This window comes from Scomber japonicus, chromosome 12 (genome assembly GCF_027409825.1).
Source record: "Scomber japonicus isolate fScoJap1 chromosome 12, fScoJap1.pri, whole genome shotgun sequence".
Classification (NCBI taxonomy): Eukaryota; Metazoa; Chordata; class Actinopteri; order Scombriformes; family Scombridae; genus Scomber; species Scomber japonicus.
Window position 1 is genome coordinate 7,422,017 of NC_070589.1, and position 22,329 is coordinate 7,444,345.

The window sequence follows — 22,329 nt, forward strand, 5'->3', positions numbered from 1 at the left end:
TTTTTTAAAACATGTTAATAGTTACTTTATAAACTAGTCTCGCTTTGGTGTAAATGTTGCTGTTATTTTTTTGTGACAGTAGGTGTCGCTGTATCCCCAAGGTGATGTTGGGTCATGTACATAAATTGAAGTGGTAGAGATGTTTTCATTGTTATTTAATTGTTTTGTTTAATCAGTTTTCATGCAACATCGCAGTTGTGCAACAGTATTCCACTTGTATGAATTATTATTAATGCCAAGATGCTGCGAGTTGAAACCACTTATTTTCAGTCAGAAGAACAGTAAACTATACTGTTTTGGAGTTAAAACCAGTTCCGACTGTTAAGTGAGATGTACATTATGGATATGACTGGTATGTCATTGTAATTGTAATTGAAGATATAGAAGACAATATCAGTGAAAGGGCGTGCATATTTATTTTTGATACAGAAGTATGTTTTGGTAAATGATGATGATATTGAATTTGAAGAACCTTAAAATGGTTGGTGTTTTTTTTCTGAAGCAGAATAAATAGTGTAAATAATGTGGGTGGTTTCTAGTGTTTCTCAACAATATGTTATTTCTGTGATAGACTGGTGACCTGTCAATGATGTACCCTGCCATTGGCCCAATGTCAGCTGGGATTGGCTCCAGCACCCCTGCAACCCTCTAGAGGATAAGTGGTATGGAAAATGAATGACTGAATGAATAAATATGACTCTTGACTTGGTCACACGCTGATGAATTTGTGTCTGTTCCGTCTTGCTCTGCAGTCATCCAGGACTATGTAGCAAAATAGCTACTGGCCCAGGTACCTTGGCTTGAAGCCGGTAACAACTACTGCCTAATTCACAAAAGATACATAAAAGATCTTAAGAAACAAGCCTTCCTGAATGATTCATACCATGGTGATATTTTATTACCCTTCTAAGATATCAAGCTGCGGTCCAATTCTCAAAGTACTTTCTTTCATTTCAAACGAGCACTCAGATTTTAGAAAGTTTCACTATACTCCAGACTTGAAGGAGAATAAAGCCTGAGCAAAAACACAGGGGACCCAGTCCAATGTTTAGCATTTAGGTGTTTTAGAACTAAATGCAGAGCTGCCAAGTCTGAAAAGTTCCTAGTGAGACTTTACAATATTCTGAAAGGCAGTCAGTTCCAATAAACATAAAGCCACCACGTCTTTATCTCCACGTATTAAATCAGATGGTTGTTTAGAGCTAAGTCAGAATGATATCTGTTGAGCGTTAAACATACATTTTGCTGCCACTGGCCATTTGTTTGAGAATGATTGCATAGAGACTCTTCTTGCAAATAGCAATTATGTGCAGCAAGCAACTTAGGTGTCTGCTCTCTCCACAGCCTTTCATTGAAGCTTTTGAAAGTGAAGCCCTGAGGGGCCAGAGATGTCCAGAACTTGATGGGTGAGGAAAATGTGGATCCTTCTTCTTATATCTAAAGAACATGTTTCATGTATATCTAATCTTCCCAATACTTGCCCCGGTGTTTGCCTCCAGCATCTGAAAATTGTTCCACATGGTCCCTCTATTTAAAGATGGTACCGCCATATAAATAATCTTATTAAGGATTGGCAAATTTCTAGGTTGTCCTATCTGTCAAAAGCTTGTAGTTTAGTTTTCTTCTGTTTACTGAATGAGGGAGATGTCATAAATAGCAATCTCTAGAAATACTGAATAGTATTGTACTGTACAGTACTGTACACTCACCGATAACCTTTACAAATTTTGGCTTCTCTCTATTTGGATCGCCCAGTTCAGATTTGATTTATTACTGGGCCTGTTTCAATAATCATGTTTTTTTATTTATTTTTTTATTCATAAAGCAGTTGGTGACCCTGTTTTAGTGTGTGCAAATCAAGGTTTTTGTGTCTACATTTTGATTAATCTTTGACCAACATGGAAGGACGTACACGTCCTTTGTCAAAGCACAATTAACCCTTTGATGCTTTTGCAAATGATGTGGTCATTTCAAAGGAATCCTGTTTCCTTTGTGATAGGTAGAAGCATTTTTTACCAATTAAATTAAAGGCTTGAAATTCTTCATTGAACCCTTTCTCTAATTAATGTGCATCTCTGTGTCACTAGAGCTGATTGTTAAATACACCTCAGATCTGTGAACACTATTTTCTGACATTGTGTTGACACTGTGTTTATCTGATTAAATTGCTATTAAAATGGGATTTTTCAATTACAGCCTGTGGTACAAAGTTTTTTTTCAACCAGCTTTTTATGTTTATCCCTGCTTCTTCTATTTCAGATTAGAACAGCATGAATTTGACTTCTGATCAAGATTTGTGGAGCTGTGTTGCCATATGTTTAGAGTTTAGGAGCTAAGTGGAGCATTACCCATGAATGCATCATTTCCATTAATCCACAATAATCCTGCTCTGTCTGTTTGCCTTGCTTAAAAAAAGCTCTCTAAATTCATCCTATGATTTTTCTGTTTACACTTCTTTTTAGAAGTTAATAAAATAAAGAACAAAATATCTTATAATATATATATTGTATGTATATATATATTTGTTATATATCAAGCAGAAAGTGAAGTGAGTGACACCTGGTTTAATATAATCTACAATGGTTTCATATAATCTAGATGTATAAATATCTATGAACCTTGAAATAGCATGGGCTTTAATAACAATGGCTTTCTATACAATACTATAATGTAAAGCCTCTCATGCTTTATTGCATGCCAAGTCGGAACACGGGACTCTAATGAAACCCCTTATCCTTAATGTTAGCTAATGCTTATATTTGCTTACATTCAAGACTACGACACCAATGACAACTGCTACAACAAAAACATGCCAGAACACAGATTTACTTTGGGATTCTTAATGTAAATTCAATGTAGAAAATGTAGAAAAATAAGTAGAGACAGACAGAGGGCATGAGATAATAAAAGACAAAGGGAAAAAAAACAAAGACAGAAAAGAGGCAGCAAAGATGACTACCAGTGCCAAATCCAGTCCTCTTGTGAAATGAGGGAAATGAAATGAGAAGTTAGAGGAAGTGTTGCCAAACCCTGAGCTGAGGCGAAATCCATCTCTGGGACTAAAATAATCCCTCCTTCCTTTTGTTGTTTTGACAAATCCAGGAAGTACATGTGCTACATCTACTTGGTAAGACAGCATGCTTTATGACGGCAATAAAAGTGTAAATGGGCAGCGATTCAACACAGCAGGGTCTTGATATCGTCGAGTGAAATCCATGCCAAGACTATTTGTAGGTGGTACTGAGTATCAAAGGAATGCCTGCGAGCTTGCAGGGATGCTTTGAATTCTAACATAATGTAGGAAGAGAGACAATTAGACGATTTGTACTGCATCTTAGAAATACTAGAGGCCTAATACAATGCTGAAGAGAGAAGTACTGAGAGAGATAGGGACATGTAAACATTTATTATAAACATTTATGGGCTCGTCCATGATATACGACTGCCAGTTGTAACAAGAAGATACTGGGGAAATGGTGCTGTCTGACAGTGCAGTGACCAGCAAGGGGAACATAAGTCAAGGAAAATGATCACTTTGAGCAGCTGTGAAAGTATGTACATATAATTTTATGTCAAATCATGTTTTCTTATATTTCCTCACTCACCTTTAGTGATATGTAGCTCTGCAGAGGGGTTTGGTGTTGAGAAATGCATCTCTGAGATGCTCCTTTCATCCAATGTAATAACAGGTGCCTGACTGATACTGGATTTTAGGGGCTGATAACAATCTTAGGAAGCAAATAAATATATTCCGATATAGATATATTGGCTGATTTTTTTTTTTTTTTTGCAATGGTCCCTCAAATGTGATTATCAAACACTTGTGACAATGATATGTAATGGATATTGATATATTACAGTTTAACAATAGATTTTATTATATAAAATGACATCAGTGCGCTAAAACAGTCCAGACCAGAAAAACATGAAAATAAAAATAAAATACTGTTTATACTACTTTAAAAAATATGGGCACATATAGGACAACATATCGACCAATAACAGCTAACCAATATATCGGTCAGGCTCTATACAATACAGTGGAGATTGATGGAATATCATTGGGACTACTTTTTAATTACAGTGTAAAATATCCAAATGTTAGAATGTAAAGGTGTCTCTCAGTCTTTCTCTGTGTATCCCTGTTTATTCATTCCCAGTATTGTCCAATTAGAGGCATGTTTTCTCACAGCTATATATCAGTATCACGTATCTACTGTATATTGTGAATGTCTCCTTATGAATATCGTTGCTCTGCCAGATTGAATACGACCTCTGTACATGTGAGTCGAAACTAGTGTGACTGCGTTGGTTCCAATGGTGGTATTAACAATCTGTTTCTTCACTGAACACGGGCATTAGGAAGAGTCTCAGCAAGAAAAGCACATCCAATTAACACTGCGCAACTGGTGATTAGCATTGTGATGCAGCGCGTACAGCAGTTTACCACAATGGTGAAATTACAGATGTGAATTAATGTCAAATTACGTCTATATATAATGTTTCACTGAATAGGCCTATACAAAATGCAGCTGTAGAGCTTTTCTAGTGCTACCAAAGACAAAACTAAGAGTCTACAGAAATGCTAGCAACTCTGTGAGGCTGTGTTGCTCATTGTAAAGAAAACCAAATAGTGAGATGAGTGTAAGTTTGGAAGTGTATTTATAAGCTAGCGATTGGTAAGTAGATGTAAAAATGGTAATGGTTGGTCTTTTAGTGGCTGTCTTGTCATGCTCAGTGCTGACCAGGTAAGGTTTCCAAGGTTTGATATCATAGTTTCATGTGTTAGCATGCTCTGCTAGAAACTAGCAGGCAACCAGCTCAGATCCAAACATTTGCTAACATGTGAATTAGCACTAAAGAAACAGTATTGCAGGGGTTGATCGGAATGTCTGTTTTTCAAAATAAAGGGCAAATTTCAACCTGAAGCTCATCATACATCAATATGAACATCTGTATCAAATGTTATGTCAATCCATCCAGTGGTCATTTACATATCTCACTTTCCCACCAATAGAATGACTAACTGACCTAGCAAGGGAAAAATAGGCATATATAATTATAATATAATCAAAATAAACATTGACTTCAGTATTAAAATGCTCATCCAAATGATTTCTGCATCAGTCTGTGTTTTTGCAGTGATTCGGCAGTCGGCATGGCTCATTGATGTGTTTTTAATTGAAGCTCTGCTCAGTAACACAGAGGAATAAGCTACGCTGGCATATTATCTGGAGGATCAGTTCATTGTTGGCTTTGGTCTTTTTAATTGTGTGTGTGTGTGTAAAAATATTGAACACGCCAGCCTTGTGCTTTAATTGCATGACAATATCATAAGTTTGGAATTGGAACTTTATTCATTCACATCTGAAGATAATTAGAAGCAAATGACTTTCCTTTAGGGGGAATAGGTTGTTTAGAATTTAAAAAACTTGAATCTGGTTTGCAGTAGGGGAAAATATACATGATCTGTGTGTGATCTGAGGTTGTCAGCCCTAACATAGTCCTTTTATTAGCTCATTTCCCATTGCAGAAATCTAAACAACTGAAGTGAAAAATGGAATTCTACCTTTTTTAAATTGAATGACGGTATAATAACTAAGGTAGGACTTACAGTAACACACCTGACTGATCAAACATCCTTCTAATAGCTAATGTTTTACATTAATCCACCAGTCTTTCCTCTGCCCAACGTGAACTGAATACAGCAGAAGATGAAAGTCTCATTTTTTTTATAACTGGGATTTTTCCTTCTTTCCTTGCTCTGTCTTCCTCTCAGTGGGGAGTTAATATCGCCTCCTACCCACCCTCGGAGCAGGGAATTGAATCTCAATTACCGAGAAAGCTCCGTCTTATGTTTCATGTATGAGTGACCTCATTAGTTAGATACACCCTTTCCTCACCCTCTGCAACATGCATGGTGACCGAAAGCTCAATGCTCGCATCGACTGAGGTAATATACCAAAGATTCCGTCTTATGGTCCGCTTCGCTTGCTGCGTGGAACATGCTATTGATGTGGTAATTTTGAACCCCTATCAGAATCCCATTATAAGATTGGCTCTTAAATTTGGCACCTCAACCTTTGAATCAGTGTAGCGATGTGTCACCTGTGTTGGCTCAGCTTGGTTAATTAACTTCTAAAGCCAATGTTACAGGCTCAGCAGTGAGGCATGGATGTGGCAGATCAGTCATAGTGATGCCTTTCTAGTAGAGCATTGGAGCATTCTTTACTGCTGACTGAAAGTAAAGGTGAATTAATCATGTTGCGTTCTTTTTAACTATTTCGCTCACTACTCACTCATTAAATACATACTTGAAAGGAAAAGTGGATATTTTATTACTTTGGTGGATTCATTATCATGATCACGGACGCTGTAGCTTATTTCGAATCAGTGCACATGACATGTACTAATGAGCAGCTGGAAATAGTCCCTAATAAACAGTGTTGGGGAGTAACTAGTTACATGTAATGGCATTACCTAATTTAATTACAAAAGAAATGTAAGTGTAATCTGAAAAAATGTCATTAAATTACAGTTAATAAGAAAATGTTGATGATTACAAAGGAAGTTACATCTGAAGTCAGAGCTTAAAGACTTTGCTCAGGAGGGTTTTTTCCTCATATATCCTTCCTCAATATTTAACGTTACTAGACTTTTGACTTTTTTCTCAAATATCCTTATTTTATGTTCGAAAATCTACATGAACTAATGAATACATTTTCAAATGAGAGATAAATGTTGATTTATAAGAAATGATCTCCCTTATAAATCATGTCAGTATCCATGAAAAACAGCTGAACTTAGATTTTTGGTGCTTAATGGGAACACTTCCCCTAACAGCTGAAAACATCTGTTAGAAAATTTGAAAAGTCATCAAAAAGTAATCAAATGTAATAAGTTACATTACTTTTTACATTTTAAATAGAGTAAATAGTAATCTGTAACATATTACATTTCCAAAGTAACCTTCCCAACCCTGCCAACAAATGTTTACAATTTCCAATGAAACATTTATGGCTAATTTCAATAATAATGTTCTCCTCAGTAGGACTTAAAGGAATTGGACATCATAAAACAAAGAGATACAAACTAACACATTGTTAGTTTTTGGCCTTTTCATGGGATTTGTTGAAAATTTACTACAGTAGCTGCTGGTTCTGGGAGTATTTTTCCCCATTTTGTATTCCCAATTCATATTTACTTAACATAGAAACATGGGACTCACCAGCGTAATGTAATCTCATAGGGTTTGTGTCATAATTGCCAGTTTCAATTACTCCATCTTCGTTTCTTAGAAATCCTGTTTCGTGCATCATTTTGGCAGATGGCTCAAAATACTACAATACCCATGAGCTTTGGCAAATGTTGCCATGGAGAAGAAGCCAGTCAGAGACATGAATCTGACTGGTAATGGACTCAAAACACTTTTTTAACAAAATGCAGTGCCATAGCTTCTAAAATCACTCAAAAGTAGACCAGAAATTAAAGGTAAACTGATTGACGCAGATTGCCAAAATGCATGCTGGGACTTGTAGTTTAGTCCTACCTTGCAGTTTTTTTATTTACAGTCTTGTGTAATGTTAATGATTGAACCAAGGAGAAGAGCTCTAACTGTTGGTTACGTCATTTTCTCTATGGGGAAAATGAATGGGGTTCTTTTTCTTTCGGAACCAGAGTCATATAAGGAAGAAAACTATAATACCATTCCAGCCTTAATCTTTAAAAAGAGGAAGTATTTTGAGTTAAGAGTGCCTCTGTTTCAAGTAGTCGAGACGTAAAGTGAACATTTATATTCAGTCTGTTGAAGCACTTGGAGTATAGGAAAATGTTCAATCTGTACCATAGCTGCATTCTGTGAATATAAGATACTCAAAGAAAATTGAAGTCTGTGACAGCTGGGGATATAAATTACAGCACTCTGAATTAAGAATGCACCGTATCGGAGCAGGTATCAGGCAATCTTGTGCTAAGCCTTGAAGCTGGCTGTGTTTTCCAATTTCACAAAAACCAAAGGTGTGATGTTCCAGACACTACTTATTCACACCTTCCCAGGACATCTTGCCTACAAAAGCACACATAAGATCTATCCAAAAAGAAAAGGAATGTAGAAGCTTGTGATGTGTATGTGTATGTGTGTGTGTGTGTGTGTGTGTGTGTGTGTGTGTGTGTGTGTGTGTGTGTGTGTGTGTGTGTGTGTGTGTGTGTGTCTAGCAAGCTATCAAGACAGCTTTGGATCTTTAGTTGGGGAATGGTAAGTGGCTGAGGTTTGAGGGTATTATTCTCCTCTTCCATTTTTGCATACAGACACACAAAAACCATTCTCTTTCTTGTCCTCTTTCTGTCTCTGTGACACACTCATGTACAATCTCTCTCTCTCTCTCTCTCTCTCACACACACACACACACACACACACACACACACACACACACACACACACACACACACACACACACACACACATACAATCTCACACATGCAATCCTCCCAGTTGTTTTCCACCCTCGCCACAATAAATTTATCAGCCCATCCCAGCAGATGAGATTCAGCCCAACTTCCTAGGCAGCCCCCAGAGGCCAAAACCCATTGTGTGTGAAAGTGTGTGTCTGTGTGTGAAAGTGTGTGTCTGTGTGTGTGTGTGTGTGTGTGTGTGTGTGTGTGTGTGTGAAAGATTGAGTGAAAGAGAAAAGATGCTAGAAAGGGGCTAAGAGATGCTGAGACAGAGAGGGAATAAGGAGAGAGATGGGGGAGGGGTCTCTGGGAGATTCAAACAATATTTGCCATGTAGATTACCCTCCTCTCATCTTCCTGCATTCATTTTTTATCTCAACTTGCCTTGTGTGAGGTGTGTGTGCTTGTACGTGTGTGAATGTGTAAGTACACTGTGTGTGTTCCTTAAAAACTGGATGAAACTTTGATGATGCCCTGAATACATGCTTGTGGGTATACAGTATATGCCTCTGTGTGTGTGTGTGTGTGTGTATGTGTGTGTGTGTATGCAACTAACCAAGGAGCCTTTTCATAATTCTTTTAGCTCATTACTCAATCAAAAAAAAAAAAAAAAAAAAAACCAAAGGCCTCATTTTTTTGTGACAGACTGCAAAAAGTTAAGCTCTGGACAAAAACACCCCCAAAAAAACACAAAACGTCAGCGGAACAAGGAAAGCGCCGCAATTACAAGTCCTTCCTCCTCTCTTTTCAATACTGTCAGTGCATCTTTATAAAGATTTAATATGCAGCAGGAGAAAAAAAAGAAGAAGAGCAGCTTTGCAAAGTCAGGTGCTGTCAAAATGAGGCTAAACAAATGCACAAAAATGCTGTTTACTGCCGTAATGTCACTCACTAAGCAATTTCCAAATAAATGACACACACACTATACATAATCACCTGAACTCAGTGGGGATGGGGGGGGGGGGGGGGGGGGGGGGGCGCAACATACCCACAAAGTTCTACAAAAAGCTGCCAGGAACCTGTCTCCAATTAAGTCCTTCTTACCTTCCAAGTCATTAAGAACTAAGCTGGTGGTGTGTGTTAAGATTTTTTTTTTTAAAAAGAAAGAGAGAGAGAAAAAAGGAAAAAGTGGTGAGGTGTTTGGGTGGGGGGATGGGGTGGGGGTGTCTCCTATGACTTTAGGAAGTAACGACTGAATTGTTCTGCATCGATGCTGCCATTATATCACACACCTGTGTCTCGCTCTCTGTGATGAATAGTTTCGATGCAGCAGCCCAGCTTGGTGGAAATCCATTTAACAAGAGTGAGATTGTAACACCTGATGGAACCTCAACTTTTCACCTTCTCACTCACACATTGCTATGTTACCTCTTATAATGAAAATCTAAGCCAAAAAAGGATATGCTAACTTCTAATGTGAAGATAAGTCTTGTGTTTTTTAAAGAATGAATAACTAGAGAGAATATGACCATTTAACTTTTCTTTAATAATCACCTTCTACATCCAGAAGAAATGACTCACACTTATTTCCATAACTTCATATAAGGAGGAAAAGAAAGAGAGAGAGAAGATAGAGAGAGAGAGGTTTTCTTTGTATGTGTGTGTTGAGGTATTTAAACAAATATTTGAAGGAGATAAAGCAGTGCCATCAGTGGAAATGTGAAACTTCATATCCAATAAATAAAACTTAATTTTTATAGTATATCATCATGTTATCTTCCCCAGTTATTACATTTGTAAAGTTTTTTTTAACCTAGTCAATAATGTAATAAACAGCCAGTAATGTAATAACTTATTACATTATCGGCAAAAAGTTGTTGTGTTATTGGTTCAGAAATTGTATTATGTTATGGGCTGTTATTACGTTATTGGCTATTCCTCTTCTGACAGTATATATTACTGCAACGAGCACTTCTACTGAGCAGCTAGTATTCTATTATCAGACAACATAAGGTTATATTAGATCATGAAGTATAAGTGGACAACTGTTGTGGAGCTTGGTGTGTAGATTTTGCTTTCACTTTAAAGGATGATGTTGGTTATAATGTTGCGTTTTATTCACTAAGGTAGGAAAAATATGTTGATGTGCCCCAATTGACTCCTCACTCAACACATAATATGAGCTAAAATAGAACAATAACAGGGTTAAAACTTGATTTTGTTGTTGTGAGCAACACTAAAGGTGCACTAAAGGTAACTTTAAGTCAAAACTAAAGAGGACACACCTGAAATGATGGTAATAACCCTCTTTTCACAGTATAAATGTATACACACAATTACGGCAAGTAAAGCAGGCCAACATTGAACTCTATGACAGAGCTTTCATTTTCTCTTCTAAAAAAAAGTTTGGCTAAACTGTGGATTTGTCAAAAACCTCTCTGAACATGCCTGGTTGCACTTATTATTATTAAAAAAGAGACCAAGGTTGGAGACAGTATGGAATAATGCCTCAAATAGAGATGTAACCTTTAAAAGACAAAATAAAACTGCCTACCTCTTACAAATGAAAAGTTGAATTCATAAACAGTCAAATATTCTTTTCCCCAGTTCAATACACTTAGGTATGTTCCAAATGCAGCCTTTATAACTGAATAACAGTACTGACTCACTTTGCTGATTTTATGACTTTATACCATAATCGTAATTCGTGGCCATTGTTCGGCAAAGGTTATACATGGTCTTACTTTAAAAGTTGCACACAACACTAAAACTTTACATGTCAACAATGTGTTGTAATCAGGGAGATTTGGGGTTCTTTTAAGGTGCTAGTTAAATTAGAGGTAGATTACTAGACAAAGCAGTAAAAATGAAGCCAGTAATCAGCTGGTTGATGGACTTAGGTACTTGATAAGACCATGTACCTCAGACTTTCTCTGTCACTTGAAAATGTTGATGCCCTTCTGTCTTTACCTCCATAAAACAACATAAAACATATAATACACAGCCAGAGGCTCATATATAAGTCTGTCATATAATGTGTCTTGATGAAGAAGTGGCAACTGTGCTGTAATTTAGGCCGGTTATCTCATATTATCGATGACTGCCCTCCGCTTGTCACCAAATATCATCAGCGATTATGAACGTCGTTAAAGCAGCTCTTCACAGTTACATGCTGAGTAAACAGTGTTATTGGGAATCAACGCCATCCAGCTTGAAGCTATAAATTATCACCGTCCCACCTGCTACATCTGGAGCTGGAACCAAACGGTCTTACGTAACACAGTCCTTGTTCAGCTGCCCAGAACTCATCTCTTTTATTTACTGTAGCACAGTCAGTACATCTTCAGCCTGTCTCAACACTGAGCTCTAATGAAAAACACTGTCATGTAATAATAATGTTATTTGATCAACTGAGCATCACGTAATATGGAGTTAAAGCCTTGAAACAACACCTCAAACAGTTGATTCAAAGGAATGGAGAGATTTTTGTTTTTCTGTGTAGTCGAGCTTCAACTAAGGCTGTCAAGTGTGAGGATTTTATGTCATCTAGTATTTAAGAAGGTTTTAGACTGTGTCAGAACAATTTTTCAGCTCATTTGTTCTGATGGACAGCTGAATTTTCTCCAGGTTTCTTTGCTTTGGTTTGGATTACTGATAATCTCTAGATTTCACTTTGTTATATATTTTATGAATACTCTCAACTTGCAACTTAATTCATCAGCAAACTTCTCTGATGAAATAGTTCAGTGTTTTCACCCAGTATATTAATGGAATTAATTTGGGTTCAAGCTGCTCAAGACTCTTACAGCTCATTCACACGAGATATGCTGAACCTTTTGTGGATTTGGGTATTTCTTACTTTGGGCCATCCCGTGTTAATACCAGCAAGGTTGAAAGCAACACATAGGACCCCATTACTATCATTTGAAAGATGGTTCCTTACATAGTGGCTTTAATAAAGCCTCATTATTCAGTGTATTACACCTTAAATATCCTCTCCACATGTTTCAAGAGATAAGAGTAATATCTCCTACTTCACTGAAAAGTCCATTCTAAGTGAATGTGAATTGAAGGCTTCACGTTTCCATATAGAGTTAGTTGCATATTGGACCACAATTGGTTTTCAAACTCTTTGTGATGGCATAGATCATGCTTGTGTCATGGATGCTCCCCTTCCACTACTCATTCCTCTTGAAATCTCCTTTGTCTCCAACGTTTGTCCCATGCTTGGGTCCCTAAAGGCCCATTTATGCTCAACGTATGTACGAAAATGTATACGTCCTCGTCAAACGATGTTACCATCACTGCTCACATACTTCCACCTGTCTTTTACGTTAGCATGGATGTTAACCAATACATCCACCAGGGGGCAGCGCAGAGTCAAAAGTTTATGACAACTAACTCAAAAACAAACATGGTGACTGTGGAGGAGATATTGATAATGTTCCTCTTGCATAAAAGACAAAAACGATATGTTTAAAGTTTCTAAACAACTCGCACAACCTCTCCTCAAAAAGGATTGTTATTACTTCTTTGTGTCTCACTAAAGCTACGTATCGAGTAGTGACAGCAACACTGCCCCCATGGTTTCCAGTGGTACTGCTCCGTTTGGTCCATATCCGTAAGTTTTATGGAAACGTGCAGAAATACGGGCGAAATGAACGCAGAGCACGGACAGAAGGCTCCGTCTGTATCCGTATCCGTATTTAACGTTGAGCATAAATGGGCCTTAAGTTCACCCCTTAACCGAACAATCTGGCCGCTATGGACCCAGTGGACCCAGCCGATTCCCTCGACTCCCTGGATGAGCTCAGACAAACCCAAAGTCTGCCTCTTGTAGGTACACATCTTAAACTCAGATTTATGGTGAATCAAAACAGCCATCATTCACACACACACACACACATACACCAGTGGTGGAAAGCTACCATGCAGGATTCTGGCGCAATCATTGGGAACAATTTGAGGTTCAGCACCTTTCCCCAATGACTCTTCGATATGTGGACAGTAGGAGTTGGGGATCGAACCACCAATCTTCTGATAAGTGGACTACCTGCTGAGCCACAGCTGCCCTTTTTGAGTGGAGGGGGTTTTGAAGTTGTCTACACATGTTTTTCATTGTGCCTTAAATAGTCATTCCACTGTACTGAACAAGACACCAGACCTTAAACCTAAGCCAAACCCTCATTTTAAGTCTAATACCTCATAAGTAGCAGGTTTTTGAATAGTCACACCAACCCACAAGTTATAATTATATAATATCATGTATAATTATAATGTTGAAACATCTTTGGCCCTCTGCCACCACTTTATACAAAAACTCTACATCATTTCCACATTCCAACTGTTCCAGCTCTTACCTGATTCGGTGAATTCTTGGTTGAAGCTGCTCCAGGCCTCTTTGCTCTTCTCCAAGTTCTCCTCCATGACCTTGATGTCAGCGAAGGGACAGTTGCATTCTGGGAAGCGTGGAGAGCACCGGCACCAGCAGTCGTTGTTGCGGCAGAGCAACTCGCCCTCCGAGTTGCATGCCACATAGCTGAGGGCTGCCTCCACAAAACGCCCACGCAGGAACTCTGGGAGGACATCTTGCAAGCCTGTAAAAAAATAGAAAACACATGGTGGGTTATTTATTCGTTTTCAGAATAATGTGGTCTTCTCACAAGCTGGTTACATTGGATTTTACATGCTGTTTCAGCAAGGATGGTAGAAAAAAAAAGATAAAATATGTGACATTACATCTCTGGTCTTTCCACATAAAATGAAGGAAAAACTAAATTCTTAACATAGCATTTGTCCTTATACCACTTTAAACATTAACACATCGGGATGTTTAGGGGGGTTTATTGTCTTAAAAACATCAATCATTGTAGCTTTAACAGCTTGGAATCACTGCTGTTTGCATTTGTTCACAAATTGCAATAGGTCCAGTTCAAGAGGTAAGTTGAATACTTCTTGATTTGGACCTACATTGTTGAATGTAAAACATGCATTTCAATCATGCCATGTATTCACAGTCTGACAGCTATAATTCAAGCTCCAATTTATACATCAGAAAACCACAATATTAAGATGCTCCTCTGCAGTACAGCCACGGTGACAACACAGAGACAGTGACACTAATCACATGTCTTATCAGGGCTGAGGCCAATAGAACTGAAACGTGCACAGACAACAGCTCATCAGCTTGCTGGGTCTATTGTGTGTGGCTCTTGCCTGAAAAGAGCAGTCACTTAACTGTGTTTCAAACAGCTCTCTGCTCTGCGGTGAACTGACGAAGCGACTTCAACGGCTTATACATGCGGGGGAATCATCACAGGGACAAGAAAATAGCTTGTTTTCTCTGAAGCAGCTCGGCTCGTATAATAGTCAGTGGCAGCTCATGCAGCAGGACCCAAATGTGTATATACAGTAAGTTCAGAAACCTGGCCCAGGGGCATGTTTTAGTAGTTCTGGGAGCTATCAGTAGCAACTGTCATCTAGTCTACAGCCACCATAAACAACCTGCTGTTCCAACTTGTCATGTACAGGCTGTTTCCTATCTGCAGGTTTCATTATTTCTTCTTCCTGCTGTGTAATGGAGACGCCCCAATCATTATCAGAGTATTAAAGGATTGCTGGAGCTTTCTTTTTTTTCCAACAATAGGGAGAGATACTGTTTGTTTTTTTCTTCCATTTTCTTTCTTTAAAAGCATACCTAATGCAATAATATGTAGATGATGGATTTTGAGGCAGGATTTGTTTTCATGATCAATGCATATCTAATCTGCCGGAAGAAATATAAGACAGTGTATTGTTTTTTTTTCAGCTCTGTATGTCTGTTCCAGAAGGATGCACTGTTTTTTTAATTACTTTTTTCTTCCAAAGCGACATGCACTTAGAAAGTTGTGCCATATCAGGTGTTTCGAGGTGTGCTTAGACTAATAGCTGAGTGAATTTTAGACTTTGAGATTACTGGTATTCTTTTTTAATGTTTCAACTGGAGTGAAAAATCCGCATTTATCCTCCCACTGTAATGATTCTGACTCATGTGCCCTGAGAGATGAGAGGAAATTGGATAGAGGATAGAAGAAACTAATAGCATAAACTGGAGTTCTTTTGTTTTTCAGTGCTGTTCCACTAAAACATCACACAGATGTTCAGTGTGTATAGTGCACAGTTACATCTATTCAAATTGTACAATGGCTGTTTGTCGCAAATATTCACAACTAATAATAAACTGTCAAAAACAGCATATTCAGGTCTTGTATTTTGCTTACAATAATTGGCTGAGTTTAAAAACCTACAAAAAAACTCTAGCAAGTGCTCAGCAGTGTTAAATTGTACAGAGGAATGTTGGGGCTTGGTTCTGCTCCTGTGCTGCCATTGATTGTCATAAAAACAGAATACAGCTCTGTTTTCACATGGCATTAACTTGTGTCTCAGCTGATCCAATCACAAGCAGACAGCAGAGACAAATTGCTGTTCACACCTGTTTTTGGCTTTATGCTGATCTGATCGGCTATATAGGATTGGCTGATATTTTGCATTTTATGCAATTTGTGAGATCGGCTGTAAAGTCTTAATTTGCGGATCCGATCAATGTCGTCATGTTGAAACTTTTTGCAGATGCTCCCGTTGCATAGATTGCAGATGGCTTGTGTTTTATCTGTCTCATTTACTCCGAAGAAGTTCCACACCACTGACATGTTTGTTTGAATCCGACAGTTAGTTTTGAGCCCTGTCACAATGTGACGGACAATAACATTTTTGAATCTTGAATCATGAGCTGTCGGATTCAAACAAACATGTGGCTGTTGTGGGCAGACAGATAAAACACAAGCTATTTGCAATCTGTGCAACACTAAAGAACCTCGTGGGGAAGCATCTGCAAAATGTTTCAACACCACAAATGTACCTGGATAGGAACATGAGGAGGAGCATGCCGAGTTTAAGAAACGGAGCGTGGACAAAGAAGACATGATTGGATCGGTGATCGGTTTATTTAGACTCACTGATCTGTGATTGGCCCCAAAAATCCTGATTGTGTAAAGCCTAACACCTGTATCTGGTCTCAATATGCATCTTGAGCTGACCACTTGTGTCCAGATTTTGCTGCTACCTACATCACTTCAATTGTCAATTGACCCTGTTCACAGTTATTATGCCAGTCAGACAAAGCGCCAGATTGGTTGTTAGTGTGGGCTAAAGAGACAAATGATAAATGGTAAATGGACTGCACTTATATAGTATAGCACTTTCGACCACTCAAAGCACTGCATGTCACATTCACCTATTCACACACACATGGCATGGGCTACCACACAGGATGCCAACCTGCTCATCAGAGGGAATTAACATTCACACACACATTCATACACAGTTGGCACAGTAATGGGGAGCAATTTGGGGTTAAGTATCTTGGCTAAAGACACATGGACATGTGGACTGGAGGAGCCAGGAACCGCCGATCTTCTGATTAGTGGACAACACTCTCTACCTCTTGAGCCACAGCTGCCCCATTTTTCTTAGATAAGTGCTAATACAAATGTCACAAGAACTAATATACATGTACGGACTATTCCAACTGTACAGATTATTATTGTTCGTGCAAAGGGAAAGTGTAAATGTAGGGAAACGAATAGTTTTAGTAACTGTGTTATACAGTAAAATACACCCACTGTCCCCATATGAGGACTTTTTCCCCCCTCAAAAACAACTTCCTGTTCCTGTACTACTAATCCCAAAAATGTAGGAGTAATTAAAGTGTATACCAAACAAAAGCTTGGGTGTCAGGAGGTTTAACATGCTCACTCATAATTTCTGTCATTCCCCTTGGGCGTCAATTAAGCTGTCCCCATCAGCTGATCACATCGATAGCACGTTGGCACACCTTCATTCATGTTGAAACTGTCTTCTGAAATATGTTTTCTCCCTCTCTGCATTAGTGCTTTCATAGTGCCATTTTGTGCACGCCCTACCACCTCTCCATCACCAGCCAGTCTTTGCAGATTCATCGGTGCTTCACTTCATAAACCTCATCAGTCCCAACAGTACTCATCAGCCACCGCAACCTGTGTCTAGACTCCATGGGGAGATGATCAGGTTTGATGTTCCTCCATTCAAGATGTCCCTGTAGAGTCTAAGCGCCAAAGACTTTTGACAACACTTCATCATTAATATCATCTGTATAATGAACAATTCCTTTTTGCTTCATTCACTCGTCTCCTCCGATTGAAATAAATGCTCAAGCTGCAGGTACAGCAGTCCTTCTTCATGTCCTTAAACTCACAGTCACAGTTTCAATTTCACTGCTTTCATTATTTAAATCAAATTTTAAAAAAATACAGCAGTGTTCTAATTGCGATGGAAAGGTTTCATGACTGTACAGCCTATTAAACCACATCAAAACCCGCTGCTCAATCTTAAAAGTGCACCGTCATCTGTTGGAAACCACTGAGCAGGCTTTCACGAGGCTGCCATGTGGTGCTCATGCTACTTCTCTGAATACGTCTGTTGGTCCATGTCGATCTCCCTGTCTGCCTGTCTGTCTGTCTGTCTGTCTGTCTAATAATCATCAATTTGTCGTGGCAAAAGCTTCCTCCCTCTTGACTTCACAGTCCAATTCTGGATGATTTTCAACAGCCAAGTCAATCCTGCTGTTCCCTGTTATGAATATGCATGTCTCTTCTTTGGTATTTACTCTTTCAATGGCTTGGAAAGAGATGTAATTAGTCACATTTTTCCTCTTCCATGCTTTGGCAGGTGCTTTGAGGTTTCTGTCTGTGTGTGTGTGTGTGTGTGTGTGTGTGTGTGTGTGTGTTTGTACCAGTTGCAAATCTGGCAGGGGTTTCTTGAGTTTGGGAAACAGCTAAATAACACTCCTCTCATCTCCATTCACTATCCCACGTCCTCTGTGTCTCTTCCAGCTCGCTATTTGTTGATATGTCTTTGTACTTTGTTTTCTTTTTTTCTTTCGACCTTTAAGTTACGATCACTCTGTCACATTTGGAAAGTAGATGTGGTAATTTCCTTGAAGACAGGTCTGGATTGATAAGGACTTTGCTCCTTTTTTTGCTAAAGCAGTAGTAGTAGTATTTCCAAATTAGTCATGCTAAGAGCTAGATCATTCTGTTTTCTTCTCTTTTTGGTGCACTTGCTCTATCCTTGATTTAGCTTTTCTTACGAGCAAATTTAACATGGCTATTGATGACTGAAAGCATGTCAGAAAATGTGGCTGTATCCTGAGTCTTGCAAGAAATGGTTTATGTTGTAAGAACAATGTTTCAGTCTTCAACCTTAGGTGCAGCTGAGGTGTCTTAAAAGGGATTAAAGTGTTCCATTAACACAAGCAAGAGTGGAAGCAGTGGATAATGGACAATGACACTATGATTGACTGCGTTTCACTTAACATTTATAGCAAAATACCTCCTCACTGAAGATTATCTGTCTTTTGTGACCAGTAAGAGCATGTTTCTTTAACTTTAAATGAAACTTTGTTACAAAAGGTAGTAATATTATTTGGCCCATATATATATATATATGTTATATTTTATGTCATTGATTAATTTTTTACTGTAGCTGTGCACCAGATGATGTCCAGCTTAGTCTCCAAGTATGGTTGCTTTTTGACCATTGGTGGTGAGTGAGTTAGTTAAGTTGTAAAGCACAGTGCAGTTTGCATTTCAGTGGTTTCTTTAAATGTGATGGTTATGTAATGTAATTTACCAGAAAGGATGGTTTGAACCTAAAGTAAAACATTCTGTTTCATGTGTCACATATTTGAAAATGTTTTGTAGCTTCTGAATGGATGAACTTTACTTGACTTACTATACCATCTTTAACTGTGACTGCATAGTCAGTGTTGTCTATTTTATAGCTGCTTGTATAGTAAGGCATGAGTGTACAGTCACATATGTTTGCATATCGTGTTGTTAATGATTTGTATGTGGATTTGGCCTTCAGAAATAAGACATCATAACCACGGACCTTCTAGACTAGCAACCACTATTATCTTCCATCATTACTCCCTCCATGATGATAGAATACCTCTTTAAACAATTAAAACTAGTACAAGATTTACACTGACTTTTCACTTTTCTTTTTCACTGTGGTACAACGAAAAACAACTTCACGAGTGAAAGATTCTGCGGCTCATTTTTGGATCCTCCAAAATTACTTTCAACCTTTCACCTGTAAAAGAGATAAAAAATCTGTTTTGTGTATCTTGAAAAATTTAATTGATTTTTATACAGGATATAATAAAAGGGGAGAGGGAAAATGGGTACAATTTATTCAGCATGGCTGACAGGTAAGGTGAACACTTGTCAGTATCTCCTTTTCCTCCCAACTTACTGCTTTTCACCTTTGACACACATGTCATAATTGCAGCAGCACATTAGTATTCAGCAAAGTGCCCATCTTGTTCATCATGCAACTCACATCTGCTTATCCACAATGAATGAAAAGGCACATTTCAGTATGTCACATAATGTGTCTAGGATGAATGTTAACCCCCGATTAGCATTTCATAACATTTAAAAGCACACAAGGCCTTAACGATGCAATTAGGCCTTGATGAATGTGACTTAGGTGGGAAAGATATAGCAGGCTTATTTTGCTTGAAAAAGGCCTTCAACATGACTCGTGTCACAAACACATGAGCTCTGAAAGGCGAGACGAGCTGAAAGGGAGTCATGTCCTTGAAAATTTGAATTGAAGCTGAAATAAAAACCTTTTCCTCAACCAAGCAATTAAGTGTGTTCATCAATGGCTGAAAGTACATTTCATGTATGAAGTTTTCAGTAACAGGGTTAGGGTTAGGCCTTGTTTTCACATTTTCCAATATGTCATTTTAAATTAATTCAGTTACATTTTTAGGAGTTTCATCAGCCTGAATATTTATATTGTATCCTGACATTTAATTTTCCAGATGAATTTAAAATATTATGTTGAAAGTTAAATCAGCAGGTTTACTTGACAACTATGACAGGTACTATTACTTTAAAAACTTTTTGTGTAAATAGTTTAGTTGGATTATAATTGTTTAGTAAATTATTTGTCAAACATAGTGTGTCAGAAATTTCAACTGGAACACCCCCTGAAGTTGGATTTCCAACTCAGTACGTCAGACAGATAGGGGGCGGCTGTGGGGCAGGAGGTAGAGCGGTCGTCCTCCAATTGGAAGATTGGTGGTTCGATTCCCGGCTCCTCCAGTCCACATGTCGATGTGTCCTTGGGCAAGACACTTAACCCCAAAATGCTCCCGTTGCTGTGAATGAATGGTTAGATCCCCCTGATGGCAGGTTGGCACCCTGCGTGGTAGCTCCTGCCATCAGTGTATGAATGTGTGTGAAAGGGTGAATGACTTGTCATGTAAAGCGCTTTGAGTGGTCGCACAGACTAGAAAGGCGCTATATAAGTACAGTCCATTTACCAGTCCATTTACAGATCTCACCAGCCCTGCTCTCAAAATCCAACATTTCTGCTCCATGCATCAATAGTGTAAAAGTTGTAGCAATATCTTGTTTATTAGCAATTGTGTGTTATTTGTGTCTCATTAAACCAGTCGTACACACAACATTGTCCAACTTCTATCTGTGGACATGTTGCTAAAGTGTTTGTGTGCACAAAATACAGAAAAAATGCTGGTATTGCTATCAGTGGCTAGAACTGGTTTTCTGACTTCTAAACTAACTCTTCAACGCTTATGGTTTGGTTAGACTTTCAACTTCTGAGGTAATGGAACGCTGCAAAAGGTACCATGTGCTAATGTCTGACCACTAGCGCCACTGTGGAACAATGTTTTGATGAAAGGGTCCCCGTTTTGTTTGTATCTTGTGCTGCTAGCATTAGCATTAGCTTGTCCATGTGACAGAAATAGCCCCTCTTTAAAGTCCATATTTCTTATTTTATGTATGTACAGATTATATTATAACTCAACAGATTTTATTGCACTTACAGTAATGTAACAAGTATAGCTGAGGGTCAAACAACAAGAGGAGTACAAGCTAGTATCATGTAAACAATGCAAGATTTTAAAATATGGGACAATTTGTCTTTACAAATACACTTTGTTAGACCTCAAGGACATACTCAATATGTATTGGTGAGAAATACTATAAGCATATCTAACTTTTGTTTGTTTACATGAAAACCCCTCAGGGCACCTTTAGGCTAATGCTCATAAGCCTCAAAAACAAACAAAAGTCTTAAGAAGAAGTTTTAAGAAGAGCAACACCAAAAAGTATCTAAATCAGTTTCATTTCTCTCATTATTACACCTCCAAGTTGGTACCTTTCCTTTGTATTCCATTTTGATTTATCGCCCATTTGAAGTCGGATCATAATTCATCTAATATTGGTGTCATTTTATTAATTACGTACTTCTTTGTGGAGGGAATATTAAGACAATCATTTAATCACTCAATGAATCAATCAGTCATCTCTTATACATATTGCAAGTGCTACCAAGTTTAATTACATACAGACAGAGAGTCAAGTATTTCCCATCAAGTATTTCGGGGGGGGGGAATCACACTTTTAGGGTCATTACCCATGAGGCTTTGCTTCCATCTAGCCACAAATTTAGATTCCCCCAGTAGGCCAGAAATAGCAAACACATGGTTCCCTCTATTTCAATCTCTCAATCTCCAGCAGAGACAACACTTTTCATTTTGGGCAATTTGAAGCTCTTAAGCCTTCCCCCGTGATCACCACCCTTCTGTTATCAGTGCCTGTCCGACTGTGTGTGTGTGTGTGTGTGTTTTGATGTCCAAGTGTGTTCTCTGTAAGCCTTTGCTTTGGTGTGTGCCTTGTCCACTACACTAGAATGCACTCTTGGCTGTAGAGATGTTATTGGTACCCTTGGACTGCGCTCTCGCTCTCAGAGCCCCAGGCTTTGGCAGCAACCCAGCTTTAATATACAGCACAGTACATGGGCTGGCACTGATGCTGCTGT

The 22,329-nt window shown here is 38.4% G+C and overlaps 1 protein-coding gene across 1 annotated transcript in view; it reads right to left on the reverse strand.

The window, feature by feature from the left end:
• Positions 1-22,329, reverse strand: part of brinp2 (bone morphogenetic protein/retinoic acid inducible neural-specific 2) — a 143,510-nt gene that overhangs the window by 42,015 nt on the left and 79,166 nt on the right. Inside the window, exon 5 of the mRNA XM_053329350.1 lies at positions 13,752-13,988. Within this exon, the coding sequence (XP_053185325.1) occupies positions 13,752-13,988 (237 nt within the window). The remainder of the gene's footprint in view (positions 1-13,751; positions 13,989-22,329) is intronic.